Raw genomic sequence first — 17,470 nt, 5'->3', positions numbered from 1 at the left:
CACTGCTATGTATAATCTATATACTTGACTGTTATGTATCATCCATACACTTCACTGCTATGTATAATCTATATACTTGACTGTTATGTATCATCCATACACTTCACTGCTGTGTATAATCCATTCACTTCACTGCTCTGTGTGTGTGTGTGATTCTGATTTTTAATGTTGCTTTAACAATTTTTCAGTCATATCGCAATGATGTCTGCAATGTGGCAGTTTATAGTGATGCCTAGCACTGGGGCATCATGCCGTAGACATGTAGCATGATATCCCACCCAGTCACATTATCCTGACACCAGGACAACCAGTCCTAGCACTAACCTCTTCATGCTGGGTGCCAGCCGAGGCAGCTGTTAGTACCATTTTTATAAGTCTTTGGTATGACTCGGCCTGGGATCAAACCACTGACCTCATGCATTTGAGGCGGATGCTCTAACCACTAGGCCACCGGAGCGGTGTCACTTCAATGCTATGTGTAATCTATATACTTGATTGTTATGTTTCATCCATATATTTTACTGTTATGTATCATCCATATACCTGACTCAAGTATCATCCATATACATGACTGTCACGTATCATCCATACATCTGACTGTTATGTATAATCCATATACTTGTTATTTATAATCCTTATACTTAACTGTTATGTATCTACCATATACTTGACTGTTATGTATCATCTATATACTTGACTGTTATGTATCAGCCATATACTTGACTGTTATGTATCATCCATATATTTGTTATTTATAATCCATATACTTAACTGTTATGTATCTACCATATACTTGACTGTTATGTATCATCTATATACTTGACTGTTATATATCAACCATATACCTGATTGCTACGTATCATCCATACACTTGATTGGTATGTATCATCCATATACTTGATTGTTACGTATCATCCATACACTTGATTATGTATCATCCATACACTTTAATTCTATGCATAATCTATATACTTGATTGTTATGTATCATCCATACACTTGAATGTTATGTATAATCCATATATTTGACTGGTATGTATCATCCATATACTTGACCATTATGTATAATCCATATATTTGACTGTTATGTATAATCGATATACTTGACTGTTATGTACCATCCATACACTTGACTGTTATGTATCATCCATATACTTGACTGTTATGTACCATCCATACACTTGACTGAAAGGCATCATCCATATACTTGACTGTAATGTATCATCTATATACTTGACTGTCATGCATCATTGTAGGTAAAATCTATTAACATGTAAATCAAGAGTTAACTTTTACTTACTGGTTGATCAATCTTTGAATTGCTTGCAATTGCATAGGTACAGACATCTGCTTTGTTTGCTGCTGTTATTTCTGCAGAAGAAATTATATGAATTTCACCAAGTGTTCAAAAAAGGTGATAAAAGAGAAATAGAGAGAAAGATATGTACAGATGAAAAGACAGACAACAGTCTGACTGGAAAGGTGGAATGACAGAAAACAGCCCCTACATAAAAGTATAATGCTGGTAGTGGCATTGTAAATTCTATTGTGACAATTGCACTAAATGAGAATTGATCTTATATTCTTGTTTAATACAATGACAACAAAAAGTATTTCATTATCAATATTCCTTGTCAATAAGTTTTCTATATGTGGCTTTATGATTTAAAGCAAATCTTACTTTATAGAGAGCCAATATATCAGAAAATTCTTGCAAGAAACCTTAATGTTTTGAACCAATAATAATAATAATAATAATAACATACCTCCTGAAAAAGGAAATAAATTTACATTTTTGTCATTGAAAATCAATCTCATGTGTCATATACTGTCATATACAGTGAAACCCCCAGTATAACATACTTTACTGTAGAACATGGCTCCTAAAATTTCACCAATTTCTTGAGTATTACAAATTTTTAGTGCCAAAATAAACATGAGTTTGACTGAAATTATTTGGCAAGATGTACTGTATTCTTTAAGGTAAATCTATCTTATCAATGTTTCTTGTTTAATTTCAAAAGATGAATAGCTCTACAAAATGCTACACACCATTAATCTAATTATTAATGAACCAGCGAAAATAAAGACATTAGGTCTGCTCTCTCTTGGTCTTCATTGAATTCTGTGTACAATCATTTCTCAGTCCAGGGTAAACAATCTCCAACAAATGTTTGCTCAGTTGTCTGGCATACACAACCAAGTACCAAACAATGAGGTGGTCTGAAAAGTTTCTCATCTGAATTTATAAATCAATTAATTTTACTACCTATTTAAGGAAAACAACAGACCACCAATGCCTAGTGAATCAACCATCTTGCACACCATTGCAACAAAGCCATTGTTGAAATAGCTTCATTGCCCCAATTATCAGAAGCAGTTTTGATCATTGCCTTATATATGACCCCCCATTCAAATGATTCAGATGTATATTGGTCACTTTTCACTGTAATTCTAAAGTGTTATATGAACTGATGACTGGAACAGAACTGTTAAGTTGTAGGGGTGTTACATGATTACCGAAAAAGACCTGTTTATGTTGTAGGGGTGTTACATGATGACTGAAAAAGACCTGTTTATGTTGTAGGGGTGTTACATGATGACTGAAAAAGACCTGTTTATGTTGTAGGGGTGTTACATGATGACTGAAAAAGAAATGTTTATGTTGTAGGGGTGTTACATGAACTGATGACCGGAATATAACTGTTTATGTTGTATTGATGGAGAGATATGCTATTATAATCAAACATACTACATTTATTCCCTGCTTTTGGTGCTGCAGAAGTGCAAAGTCATCATTATCCACTTCAATTTTAATGAATATATGGTATGGGAGGGTGGAAAGAAACCTCATTCTCCCTCCCCTTTCCCAGACTGCCTGCTGAGGTTAGGGGGTTATATATCTGTCTATAACTATCCTGGCCACAGTTGCTGAGAATCACCCTTGAAGTCTTTCTTTCCTAGATCATCCCTTCTCCAGTATCACTCTCAATGGATCATGCATGGAGAGGTTTAAGGGATGAAGATTTCAGGATTGCCTTTCTTCTTATCAAGTTGAGGTTACAAAAAGCTGTTAGGAAATCTGTCATCATCTGGTGATCAGCCATACTGACTAACTTGGCATTATGTAATACTGATTCCCATGCACAGTCAATTCTGGCATTTTTGGCTTGGTGAAAGATCACAGAAAGATATCAGGTCAAGCAGGGAGGACATCAATAAGACTTTCCTTAGCAGCTCAGATGTGGCACTAAACACACTGTATAACAGAGTACAGTGTAATATCCTTGCCTATAGTAGTTACATAATATCCTTGTCTATGGTAGGTACATAATATCCTTGCCTACAGTAGGTACATAATATCCTTGCCTATGGTAGGTATATAATATCCTTGCCTCAGGTAGGTACATAATATCCTTTCCTAAGGTAGGTACATAATATCCTTGTCTAAGGTATGTACATAATATTCTTGCCTAAGGTAGGTACATAATATCCTTGCCTCAGGTAGGTACATAATATCCTTTCCTAAGGTAGGTACATAATATTCTTGCCTAAGGTAGGTACATAATATCCTTGCCTACAGTAGGTACATAATATCCTTGCCTATGGTAGGTATATAATATCCTTGCCTCAGGTAGGTACATAATATCCTTTCCTAAGGTAGGTACATAATATCCTTGTCTCAGGTAGGTACATAATATCTTTGCCTAAGGTAGGTACATAATATCCTTGCCTAAGGTAGGTATATAATATCCTTGTCTAAGGTAGGTACATAATATCCTTGTCTAAGGTAGGTAGATAATATCCTTGTCTAAGGTATGTACATAATATTCTTGCCTAAGGTAGGTACATAATATCCTTGCCTAAGGTAGGTACATAATATCCTTGCCTACGGTAGGTATATAATATCCTTGCCTAAGGTAGGTACATAATATCCTTGCCTACGGTAGGTATATAATATCCTTACCTAAGGTAGGTCCATAATATCTTTTCCTAAGGTAGGTAGATAATATCCTTGTCTCAGGTAGGTACATAATATCCTTGCCTAATGTAGGTACATAATATCCTTGCCTAAGTTAGGTATATAATATCCTTGTCTAAGGTAGGTACATAATATCCTTGTCTAAGGTAGGTACATAATATCCTTGCCTAAGGTAGGTACATAATATCTTTGCCTAAGGTAGGTACATAATATCCTTGTCTAAGGTAGGTATATAATATCCTTGCCTAAGGTAAGTACATAATATCCTTGCCTAAGGTAGGTACATAATATCCTTGTCTAAGGTAGGTATATAACATCCTTGTCTAAAGTAGGTATATAATATCCTTGTCTAAGGTAGGTACATAATATCCTTGTCTAAGGTAGGTACATAATATCCTTGTCTAAGGTAGGTAAATAATATCCTTGTCTAAGGTAGGTACATAATATCCTTGTCTAAGGTAGGTACATAATATCACTGTCTAAGGTAGGCATATAATATCCTTGTCTAAGGTAGGTATAAAATATCCTTGTCTAAGGTAGGTACATAATATCCTTGTCTAAGGTAGGTATATAATATCCTTGGCTAAGGTAGGTATATAATATCTTTGGCTAAGGTAGGTACGTCCAAACGATAAACATCAGTATGTGATTTTTACCAATGCGGTGAGAAAGTTGGTGGCAATCAACTCACCAATAAGAAGGCTTTGGAATTACCAAGAGATACCTGATATTTTCTTCTATCTTTGATGAATGTTGTAAAATTCTGAATGATGGATGTTTGGCATCTTCACATAGGTCTGATGAGGCCTTAACAGTGTTCATAGTATTGACTGTGGATGCAGGAGGCATTCTGGAGGCAACATTATGTGGAGCCTTAAAACTGAATTCTGTCCTTTCAATAGTTAGATAAATTTTTAGGCAAGTCAGTGTTGCCTCCTTACTAGAAGGGGTGGGTGGGTATTGTCTTTCTGTACACTCTGCATCCAGGCATATAGCATTCCATACAGCAGTGACAATGCAGAATCATCACCATGCATAGAAAAGGTTTCGCCTGTTGGATATGCTAAGTCATGTCAGTTCAAAGTGTGGTCTGGCTGTGAAATGTCAGTTCAGTGCAGATGGCTGGACTGGGCCAGATGGCTCTAACTGTGATGCCAGTTCAGCACAGCTAGTTGGACTGGGCCAGGTGGCTCCAATTGTGATGCCAGTTCAGCACAGCTGGTTGGACTGGGCCAGGTGGCTCCAATTGTGATGCCAGTTCAGCACTAGCTAGTTGGTCTGGGCCAGGTGGCTCCAACTGTGATGCCAGTTCAGCACAGCTGGTTGGGCTGGGCCAGGTGGCTCCAATTGTGATGCCAGTTCAGCACTAGCTGGTTGGACTGGGCCAGGTGGCTCCAACTGTGATGCCAGTTCAGTGCAGCTAATCAGACTGACTTGTTGCCTGGCTGGCAAGCCAACTTACTGATTGGCCAGGGTGATCTGCTAGGTGAAGGATGCTATAACTGTTGGAACTGTTGAGTGACAATGCTGTTCACCTGTCAGAGAAGATTCACAACTGCCAAAAACTATTCACTGATTGATGGCTGGAGTGGTTGGTCAGCACCCAGGACTGTGTAAGAAAAACAAGTGCATACAACAAAATATACAAATTATTCAAATAAGTAAACTCATGTTACTAAGATATCTAAGAAGTATAAAATAAACCAAAATTTACCAGCACAATGCTGATGTGATCAAGTATTTAATGGAGCGACTTATGTACAAAATCTGCCTTGTGAAAATGAATTCTTTAATATACTGTAAGTCATTTTACTTCCATAAAGAATAATTTTAATTAATAGACAATAAATGCATCTAAAAAATGCATGCTGCTCTTTTCTGAGTTTATTAATCATGTCAAGCCCAAATTTGGCACAGAGTCCACATACAGTTGAGCAATAATCCAGAATTAGAATAATACATGCATTATAGTGAGTTTCTGTAGACTTCTTGATTCTACTTGAAGAATATGGCTAGACAAATGCCAACAATATGGTCATCACATGGTAAATTATTACAATTTAAAGAAAAATTATCTAACCTGTGACAGGTAAACATTTGAATCAGAATTCCATGATCAATTACATCTATGGCTCGTTTGAATAAAAAACAAGTTCCAAGTCAGAGAATCATTATTCATTTCTTGTAGCCAAATATCCATTACTTTAGTGAATTCTTTCAGGCATGATTGATATTTTCTAAATCTTGATTCTGCTTGATGAAAAAAAAAAAATCAAAGTCTGCTTAGCTATTTGCTTTTCAAATAATTTTGATAATAGTGATATAATGGACTACGGTCTATACTTTCCTTCTTCTTTTTTAAAGATAGGTGTAACCCTAGCACATTTGAAGAGTATCTGGAAAGTTACCAGTCATTAGACTTAAGTGTAAAATATGTGTCAATAGCTTTGTTTATAGTGGTGCAGCTAATGTAAGAATTCAAGAACCAACGGGCCAGTGTTATCTAGTCCAGAATTCATTGACCAATGTAATCTAATCCAGAATTCATGGACAAATGTCATCTAATCAAGAATTCATGGACCATTGTCATCTAATCCAGAATTCATGGACCAATGTCATCTAATCCAGAATTCATGGACTAATGTCATTTAATTCCAGAATTCATTGACTAATGTCATTTAATCCAGAATTCATGGACCAACATCATCTAATCAAGAATTCATGGACCAACATCATTAAATCCATAATTCATGGATTAATGTCATTTAATCCAGAACTCATGGACCAATGTCATCTAATCCAGAATTCATGGACTAATGTCATCTAATCCAAAATTCATGGACCTTTGTCATCTAATCCAAAATTCATGGGCAAGTGTCATATAATCCAGAATTCAAGGACCAATTTTGTATAATCCAGAATTCAAGGACCAATTTTGTATAATCCAGAATTCAAGGACCAATGTCGTATAATCCAGAATTCAAGGACTAATGTCATCTAATCCTGAGAATTGATTAAAACTCAACTTATTGAGCAATATCAAAACTTCAGCATCTCTAAAATTAATTACTGAAAAATATTTGTCATCAGGTATTTTAGCTACCTGTAAAAACTACAAATTTCAGAAATCAAGACCACTATAATGAGTCTCTCTGTGCTCTATAAACAATAGAACTTAAGAAGACCTAGGTTACTGTAATGCGTTACACTATGTGTAAAAAGGATAATAAACAAATAACACTCACGATTCTACTAACTTTGATTCCTCACAATGGACACACAAATCTTTTTGGGTGTGAAAATAGTGGTACTCAAAAAGAAACAAAGAACAAATCAACAATAACAAAGGATATAAACTCAGACCTCAGGACAACAGAAATATTTTCCTCTACTCATATAAAGGTTTGATGTTGTTGTTGTTTTAGGGTTTAACGCCATTTTTCAGCACATGATAGGCTATACAATGCAGCCAGTATTAATGGTGGAGGAAGAACCCAGGAAAACCCTGGAAAGAACCACCAACCCACGAGAAGCTACTGGCAAGCTTTCTCACATACCAACATTAGCCGAATCCGAGACTCGAACCCACGCATACAGGGGTGAGATGGCAGTGATCCATAACAGAGAGTGCTTTAGACCATTCGGCCACTCGGGGCCCCTATAAAGGTTTGAAGTGAAACATGATAGTGATGCCTGCTAAACCTCCTGATAAAAGTGAATAATTAGCCCTGAAGTGTTTTTTATCAGTGTTAGTAGCGGCACACAAAACTAGGACATTGAGAACAACATCCATAATAGGAAGCTTTGAGCTTCCTACAAGTTTGGGGATTGAAATACATCAAAAATATGGTGGTGGTAAGAGTACTGATACAAGAAGCCAATCATTAAAACAAATACAAACCTTTGTCAGGAAGCTCTGTGTAGAAGGCATGAATATATCCGGTCTCTGCATCATAGTGCCAGAGCTGGTGGGCTTTGCCATACTGGTGATTCTTGCGTCCTTGGAGAGTAACTTTACAGCCTGCAAAGGTCAAGGGTTTCTCATCTTCTGTATAGGGTTCATATGATGGCATGGAAACAGTTAACACAACATTTGGATTGTGCCGTAATCGGATCTCACTGAAAAATTAATTGATATTTATTAGTACAAAGTAAAGTGACTTTTTAAAAAAATATTCCCCATCTCTATACAGAGTACTACAACTACCAGCAATTCTAATCATTATTATTATTTATAACTGTAATAAATCACCAAATGTAACAAGCTCTCTGAATGATTGCATATTCAAATTTACTAGCAATCTAATCAATAATGTACAGCTGGAAACTTTTAATGCCAATGTGATATAAAAACTCTTCCAAAGATGTGGTGCCAAGGACAATTCCATTTTGGCCAATTTTTAATAAAAAACATTCTAAAGTGTTATGTTACAAATAGGATAACTGTTTAAAATTTATTATGATATATTAGCAAATATCCTGTGGCCAATTTTACATTTTTATCAGTTTCATCAATGTGCTGTCAATAGAACTCAATTTGGTGTTTAGATTCATCCAAACACTGCTGCCAATAGAACTCAATTGGTGTTTAGATTCATCCAAACACTGCTGCCAATAGAACTCAATTGGTGTTTAGATTCATCCACACACTGCTGCCAATAGAACTCAATTTGGTGTTTAGATTCATCCACACACTGCTGCCAATAGAACTCAATTTGGTGTTTAGATTCATCCACACACTGCTGCCAATAGAACTCAATTGGTGTTTAGATTCATCCACACACTGCTGTCAATAGAACTCAATTGGTGTTTAGATTCATCCACACACTGCTGCCAATAGAACTCAATTTGGTGTTCAGATTCATCCACACACTGCTGCAGATAGACCTCAATTTGGTGCTTAGATTCATCCACACACTGCTGCCAATAGAACTCAATTTGGTGTTTACATTCATCCACACACTGCTGCAGATAGAACTCAATTTGGTGTTTAGATTCATCCACACACTGCTGCAGATAGACCTCAATTTGGTGTTTAGATTCATCCACACACTGCTGCCAATAGAACTCAATTTGGTGTTTAGATTCATCCACACACTGCTGCCAATAGAACTCAATTTGGTGTTTAGATTCATCCACACACTGCCGCCAATAGAACTAAGTTTGGTGTTTAGATTAATTCACACACTGCAGCAGATAGAACTTAACTGGCATTGTATCAGGTTAATCTGCACACTGCAAACAGAACTCAATTCTGTATTGTATTAGTTTCATCAATGCAGTGCTGATAGAACTCACTCTGGTATCTGACTACATTTAAATCTGATCACTCTATAGTGGGGTTCACAGGTTAGCTTGCACTATATAGCTATAAAATGAGAGATTTGCCATTACAGGCACACACATACACACACACACCCCGTTACTCAAAGACCAATAACTTCCTCCTGCTTTTTACACTTAACAAACCAAAGTAGTTTGTCTCTCAAAATGTCAGAATGATGACTGGTACAGCATATACATTAGCTTTCAAAAATATTTCAGACATACTAAAGTCATCAATGGTTTTTATCTTTTTCTTCATTCTTTCAAAATTCATCCACATGTACATCCACATGTACACAATTTTCATTGATATCATGTGTGTGTGTGTGTGATTTGGATTTTTAACGTAGCTTTAAAAAATTTTCAGTCATATCGCTACGATGTCTGCAGTGTTTGCCATTTATAGTGATGCCAGCACTGGGGCATCATGTTGAAGACATGTAGCATGATGTCCCACCCAGTCACATTATCCTGACACTAGGCCGACCAGTCCTGACAATAACCTCATAATGCCGTGCGCCAAGCGAGGCAGCTGTTAGTACCATTTTTGTAAGTCTTTGGTATGACTCGGCTGGGGATCGAACCCACAACCTCCCGCAACTGAGGCAAATACTCTAACCACATAAGCCACCAGAGCAGTAACATTGATATGGTTTAAGAATGCTGCCATAATGTTATAAAATGACCGATGGGAAAATATCCTCCTGATTCGCCTCTAAGTAAACCTACCCATTCTCCTTCATGTACCAGAGTTGGTACATATCATCTGGCCGACGTTTTACCAGTAGGACCTCAATAACTCGACCTTCAGTCTCCAATGCTCCCAGCACTAACTTTTTATTGGCCGCACATGCAATATACCCATCCTCATAAACAAACCTCTGAAGCTGTTCTTGGGAAATCTGTGCAACAGGCTTTGGTCTGAAAACAAAGAATGTAACCTTTATTTCTATCACTGAATCATCCATTTATTTACGTGTAACCAATTTGAAAACCAATGAAATCTAAATCTGTTTACATATGTCCAGTCTTTCAAAGCATACTTCTTTTATTAAATAGATTGGAATGAAATTTACATGAGCTTAAAAGAAAAATAAGGAAGGATATGAAAGAATAAATTTGCCAAAGAGCTGATGGCAACATCAACTGATCTGTGAGTAGCATTATATATATGGCTTGATAATATATTTTTAATATTCATCACATGATTTCATATGAACTAACAATACATTTTGAATATCTAGTTATTTATTGGTCTGTCTATCAATACCATAGGTACAATATTTTCCAAAAGTAAACAAAGAGAGGCATAAGCTGCAATTATCCATACCAATTAAATACAATTATCCATACCAATTAAATACAATTATCCATACCAATTAAATATTAAAATACTGAACATCTCATAATTTGTCTTTCACATGTTTCCCCTCAACGCATCATATGAAAACAGACAGAAAACTGATAAATAAGTGACCATAATAGACAGACAGATAGACAAACAGATAGATAGATAGACAGATACATAGACAGAATAGATAAATAGATAGAGACAGATGAAGATCAAATCTACCAATGTGAAACCTTTGCCAATTCTGTCAACCCTACAATTTAAGAAGTTCCAGATCATTCCAGTATAACTGTTCAACATACTTCTTGAATTGGTCAGAAATCAATACCGAATAAGTTTTATGATCAATAAACAGTAAATTATTCATCAACTAGTAAAAACTTACTTGTATTTTTCATACATGTCCCTGTCAGTGTATTTCTGTGCCTCAGGATCTTCGTCAAAACTCTGGCTTACATTTACAAGCTTCTCCCATGGCCACTTCAGCTTGTTCAGGCGTTGTTCTGATCTCTGGTGTGCAATCTCATGGGCACTTCTGTTTGTTAACAGAAAATAATTGATGCCATGGATAAAAAGCAAATATATTTCATTCAGGCTTTGCACATTAAAAGGGGCATTAAAAAACATTTTCCACTGCCATCATGCATACAGCTGATGAATCAATGCCCACAACAACAGAAACATTTTCCACTGCCATCATGCATACAGCTGATGAATCAATGCCCACAACAACAGAAATATTTTCTACTGCCATCATGCATACAGCTGAAAGTTATGAAAAACAATAACTGATAAAAACCTTGAAAGCAGAGTATGCATACCATACACTAAGTTTATATGCACTTGTATTTAAATACAAAAATGTGAGACTAGTTGTGTTTGCAACATTGTGAGATAGATGGGCAAATACAGGAATTCTATACACCCTCTGCCTCTTACAGTTGGAGGTAGGAGTATAAAATGTCCTGAATAGTACTTTGTCTGTTACCTACATTAAGCATTTATTTAATATATTAAACCCTTTTTCAGCCAAAAATATAAAACAAAAGTCCCTAAAGGGACCAATGCTCAACTGGCCAGAAAGAAATTCCAGGAACCCAAGATCAGACCATTTATTACTTTAACAGACCTGCCAACCCTGACAAGTCCATCTCAGTAAGGCAGTTGATTTTGTTCTGTAAGACTGACCAGTTTTCAGTAAGGTGTAACAAAATATCAATAACTGCTATTATAATAATAATAATAATAATAATAATAATAATAATAATAATAATAATAATAATGAGGACTTTGTATAGCGCCTAATCTTTAGAAGCTCTAAGCGCTTTACAACATTAAACAACACCTATAAGATAAGAAACATAATAATATTATTACAAAAACAAACAACATGAAATTAGAAAAACATTAAAAAATAAAAAAAACATGCTGAGAACATTTCAGGTAGGAAACATTATTAGGTCTTTAAGTTTGTTCTTGCTGTCGAAATAAGTGAGTTTTGAGAGCCCTCTTGAATGTGATCACTGTGTCTTTGTGTCTAAGTTCAGTGGGCAATTCATTCCACGTTGATGGGCCCTGGTATGCAAAAGAACGCTGTCCATGTGACTTTGTTTTCATAGTTGGAATAATGAGTATACGATTGTCAGAAGAGGAGCGTAAGTATCTTGCTGGTGTGTACACATGGGTGAGGTCGGATAGGTATGTTGGACTAGAGTCTGACAGTGAAATGTAGCACAGAGAACAAATTTTGTGTTTGATTCTGGATCGAATGGATAGCCAGTGTAGGGTACAGAACAGCGGGGAGGTGTGCTCTGATCGTGGTACTCTAAGTATGATCCGAGCAGCTGTGTTTTGAACTTTTTGAAGTTTCTGGAGTAGATATTGAGATGAACCAGACAGAATTGAGTTACAATAGTCCGGTCTTGAAAGTACTAATGAACACACAAGTATTTTAGTGGCATCAGCTGAAAGATATTTGCGAACTGAGCTGATGTGTCTCAGCTCAAGATATGCAGCCTTGCATATGTTCATGACATGTTGGTGCAATGTGAGAGTACTGTCCAGAGTAACACCTAGGTTTTGTACTGATTGTGTGAATTTAATGTTGGCATTGCTGATATTTATTGTTTGAGGCAAAGGATGTGAATGAGAAAGTCTTTGTGTTGTGATCAGAATGGCCTCAGTTTTATCATCATTCATCTGCAGCTTGTTACAAGTCATCCATGATTTCACATCAGAAATGCACCTCTCTACACCTTGGATGGTAGCATCAACTTCAGTTGGGTGGCTAGATTTGTATATTTGGGTGTCATCAGCGTACAATTGGTGAGACACTGGATGATGATCTATGACACTTGAGAGTGACTGAGTGTACAGAATGAAGAGAACAGGTCCAGGAACAGGCCCTGTGGAACACCACAACCTAGATCAACTGGGCTGGAGTGTATTCCATTTGCAGATACAATCTGTGTCCTGTTGACCAAGTAGGACTTGAACCACAGTAAGGCTGTATCATGAATGCCAAATACATGCTGGAGACGGTGAAGTAATATATCATGGTCTATTGTGTCAAATGCTGCAGACAAATCGAGGGTGAGGACTGTAATCTTTCCACTATATATAAAGCTGGAAAGCATAATTAAAAGTTCAACGCATCGACAATAAACATTATGTTCAACTGAAAAGTTTGTAAAGTATGTACTGACTTTATTTACCACTAGTACAATTGCACAAACTCTAGTTCCTAACCCTATGCAGCTCAATGGCTTCTTGCTATCTCTCAACCTGACATAATTCTTGGAAATTCTTTTCCATTTCACATGACAATGGCAATCATATCTCCCACCATGAGACATGCACAAATTGGCACATGACGTCCAATAAATGTAATTGTGTCCTTTCAAGCTTTTATTCACAAGAATCTGAATACTCCTTTTTATTCTTCTGATTTGATTATTAACACTTTTCTAGAAGCTTATTTTCCATTTCATCTTAAACATACATTTCTTTCTGGACGCCATTTTTAAAAATTCTATAATCAACAGTTTGATCATACAAATGCTTCACATGAACAAATAGGTGCAGTTTAAAGTATCTTTTGTGCTGTTGTAAAGTTAGTCTGGTTCCCTGACTAATTTCACTAATTCTAACATGAAACCCAGATCCAAATAAAACACGGATGAACCAATTATCTGTATTTTTCAGCAACGATCATTTTTTTATAATTTTTGCTAGTAGGCCCTAAGTCCGTATTTTAAGGGTAATTTTCATAAGACTTACAGCAAAACTGTAAGAGTTGGCAGGTCTGCTTTAAGCTGCTGAATGTTGAAACCATCTGAAGATTTTCTAAATGACAACCTTGGGGTCTATATAGGCTGAAAGATTATGAAGTACAACCATGTGGTATATATTAGATGTAAGATTGGCAATGACAACCATGGGGTCTATATTGGATATAAGATTGGCAATGACTACCATGGGGTCTATAGTGGATGTAAGATCGGCATTGACGACCATGGGGTCTATATTGGATGTAATATTAGGAATGACAACCATGGGGTCTATATTGGATGTAAGATTAGGAATGACAACTGTGGGGTCAATATTGGATGTAAGATTGGCATTGACAACCATGGGGTCTATATTGGATGTAAGATTGGCATTGACAACCATGGGGTCTATATTGGATGTAAGATTGGCAATGACAACCATGGGGTCTATATTGGATGTAAGATTAGGAATGACAACCATGGGGTATATATTGGATATGAGATTGGCAATGACAACCATGGGGTCTATATTGGATGTAAGATTGGCAATGACTACCATGGAGTCTATATTGGATGTAAGATTCAGAATGACAACCATGGGGTCTATATTGGATGTAAGATTAGGAATGACAACCATGGGGTCTATATTGGATGTAATATTAGCAATGACTACCATGGGGTCCATACTGGATGTAAGATTAGGAATGACAACCATGGGGTCTATATTGGATGTAAGATCGGCAATGACAACCATGGGGTCTATACTGGATGTAAGATTAGCAATGACTACCATTGGGTCTATACTGGATGTAAGATTGGCAATAACAACCATGGGGTCTATATTGGATTAAGATCGGCAATGACTACCATGGGGTCTATATTGGATGTAAGATTGGCAATGACAACCATTAGGTCTATATTGGATGTAAGATTAGGAATGACAACCATGGAGTCTATATTGACTGTAAGATCGGCAGTGACCAGTAAAGCTTTACAACTAAAAATAAGAGAGGAGTCAGATATTGAAATGTAGGATAATGCTTGCATGCAATAAAATCATTATAAAAAGACCCATACAACTTTGTACTCACAGTGGCATGGACTGTTCAAAGGTGTCTGGTTCTTCGTCGTCTTTCTGTGAGCCAGCCAGCTGATGAAGCAAGCTCCCCTCTGATGCTGTGACATCATCTGCCTGTTGCTGATGACTCCACTCCTTGTTCACAATGATTGGAGTATTATATACCAGGTTTCCATAGATTTCCAGGACAAAGACTGAAATGTAAGATTGCATCTCGAGTAAAATTTCTTCATGTAATACTGTCTTTAGATTGTGTATAATATTCACCAATTCTAAATGCATGGACCCTGATCTGCTAGTAAACTACATACCAGCATAATGTCAGGGTATGTACTACAGGTTAGTTTTCACTGTAATTTCAAGCAAATAGAATAGACCCTGTTCTACAAATGCATTGTGCACCATCATATCATGATCTACACTGCATGGTAGTTCAAAGTACAAATAGGACAGACCCTGATTATGAACTGGATTGACATTTGACTGATTATGTACTGACATCACATTTGATACTATGTTGCAAATTAGTTCTATTTGTAAACAGCAGAAACTCTGATATACAAGTGCATTGTGTACTGGCATGGTATTAAGTTCTAGACTATGTTCTAATTATAAATAGCAGAGAGTCTATGATGCATGTTCTATGTACAAATGGTAGAGACCCTGATCTACAATTAGTTTATGATGCATGTTCTATTTACAAATGGTACAGACCCTGACCTACAATTAGTCTATGATGCATGCTCTATGTACAAATGGTAGAGACCCTGATCTACAATTAGTCTGTGATGCATGTTCTATATACAAATGGTAGTGACCCTGATCTACAATTAGTCTATGATGCATCTTCTATGTACAAATGGTACAGACCCTGATCTACAATTAGTCTATGATGCATGTTCTATGTACAAATGGTAGAGACCCTGATCTACAATTAGTCTATGATGCATGTTCTATGTACAAATGGTAGAGACCCTGATCTACAATTGTTAGTCTTTGATGCATGTTCTATGTACAAATGGTAGAGACCCTGATCTACAATTAGTCTATGATGCATGTTCTATGTACATATGGTAGTGACCCTGATCTACAATTAGACTATGATGCATGTTCTATGTACAAATGGTAGAGACCCTGGTTCTATGCACAAATGCTAGAGACCCTGATCTACAATTAGTCTATAATGCATGTTCTATGTACAAATGGTAGAGACCCTGATCTACAATTAGTCTATGATGCATGTTCTATGTACAAATGGTAGAGACCCTGATCTACAATTAGACTATGATGCATCTTCTATGTCCAAATTGTAGTGACCCTGATCTACAATTAGTCTATGATGCATGTTCTATGTACAAATGGTAGAGACCCTGATCTACAATTAGTCTATGATGCATGTTCTATGTATAAATGGTAGAGACCCTGATCTACAATTAGTCTTTGATGCATGTTCTATGTACAAATGGCAGAGACCCTGATCTACAATTAGTCTATGATGCATATTCTATGCACAAATGGTAGAGACCCTGATCTACAATTAGTTTATGATGCATGTTCTATGTACAAATGGTAGAGACCCTGATCTACAATTAGTCTATGATGCATGTTCTATGTACAAATGGTAGTGACCCTGATCTACAATTAGTCTATGATGCATGTTCTATGTACAAACTGTAGTGACCTTGATCTACAATTAGTCTATGATGCATGTTCTATGTACAAATGGTAGAGACCCTGATCTACAATTAGTCTATGATGCATGTTCTATGTACAAATTGTAGTGACCCTGATCTACAATTAGTCTATGATGCATGTTCTATGTATAAACTGTAGTGACCTTTATCTACAATTAGTCTATGATGCATGTTCTATGTACAAATGGTAGAGACCCTGATCTACAATTAGTCTATGATGCATGTTCTACGTACAAATTGTAGTGACCCTGATCTACAATTAGTCTATGATGCATGTTCTATGTACAAATTGTAGTGACCCTGATCTACAATTAGTCTATGATGCATGTTCTATGTACAAATGGTAGTGACCCTGATCTACAATTAGTCTATGATGCATGTTCTATGTACAAATTGTAGTGACCCTGATCTACAATTAGTCTATGATGCATGTTCTATGTACAAATTGTAGTGACCCTGATCTACAATTAGTCTATGATGCATGTTCTATGTACAAATGGTAGTGACCCTGATCTACAATTAGTCTATGATGCATGTTCTATGTACAAACTGTAGTGACCTTGATCTACAATTAGTCTAAGATGCATGTTCTATGTACAAATGGTAGAGACCCTGATCTACAATTAGTCTATGATGCATGTTCTATGTACAAATTGTAGTGACCCTGATCTACAATTAGTCTATGATGCATGTTCTATGTATAAACTGTAGTGACCCTGATCTACAATTAGTCTATGATGCATGTTCTATGTACAAATGGTAGAGACCCTGA

The 17,470-nt window shown here is 36.4% G+C and overlaps 1 protein-coding gene across 1 annotated transcript in view; it reads right to left on the bottom strand.

The window, feature by feature from the left end:
* The window catches only part of LOC149784996 (doublecortin domain-containing protein 1-like), a 159,056-nt gene that overhangs the window by 34,481 nt on the left and 107,105 nt on the right, over nucleotides 1-17,470 (bottom strand). Inside the window, exons 26-30 of the mRNA XM_089978689.1 lie at nucleotides 15,018-15,198; nucleotides 11,043-11,192; nucleotides 10,036-10,227; nucleotides 7,883-8,100; nucleotides 1,300-1,370 (exon numbers count right to left, since the gene is read on the bottom strand). Of these exons, the coding sequence (XP_089834815.1) occupies nucleotides 1,300-1,370; nucleotides 7,883-8,100; nucleotides 10,036-10,227; nucleotides 11,043-11,192; nucleotides 15,018-15,198 (812 nt within the window). The remainder of the gene's footprint in view (nucleotides 1-1,299; nucleotides 1,371-7,882; nucleotides 8,101-10,035; nucleotides 10,228-11,042; nucleotides 11,193-15,017; nucleotides 15,199-17,470) is intronic.

This window comes from Sinohyriopsis cumingii, chromosome 13, assembly GCF_028554795.1.
Source record: "Sinohyriopsis cumingii isolate HCF-2022 chromosome 13, ASM2855479v2, whole genome shotgun sequence".
In the NCBI taxonomy this organism is placed as follows: domain Eukaryota; kingdom Metazoa; phylum Mollusca; class Bivalvia; order Unionida; family Unionidae; genus Sinohyriopsis; species Sinohyriopsis cumingii.
The sequence above is the reverse complement of the archived record's forward strand: the minus strand, read 5'-3'. Positions and strand labels throughout refer to the sequence as shown.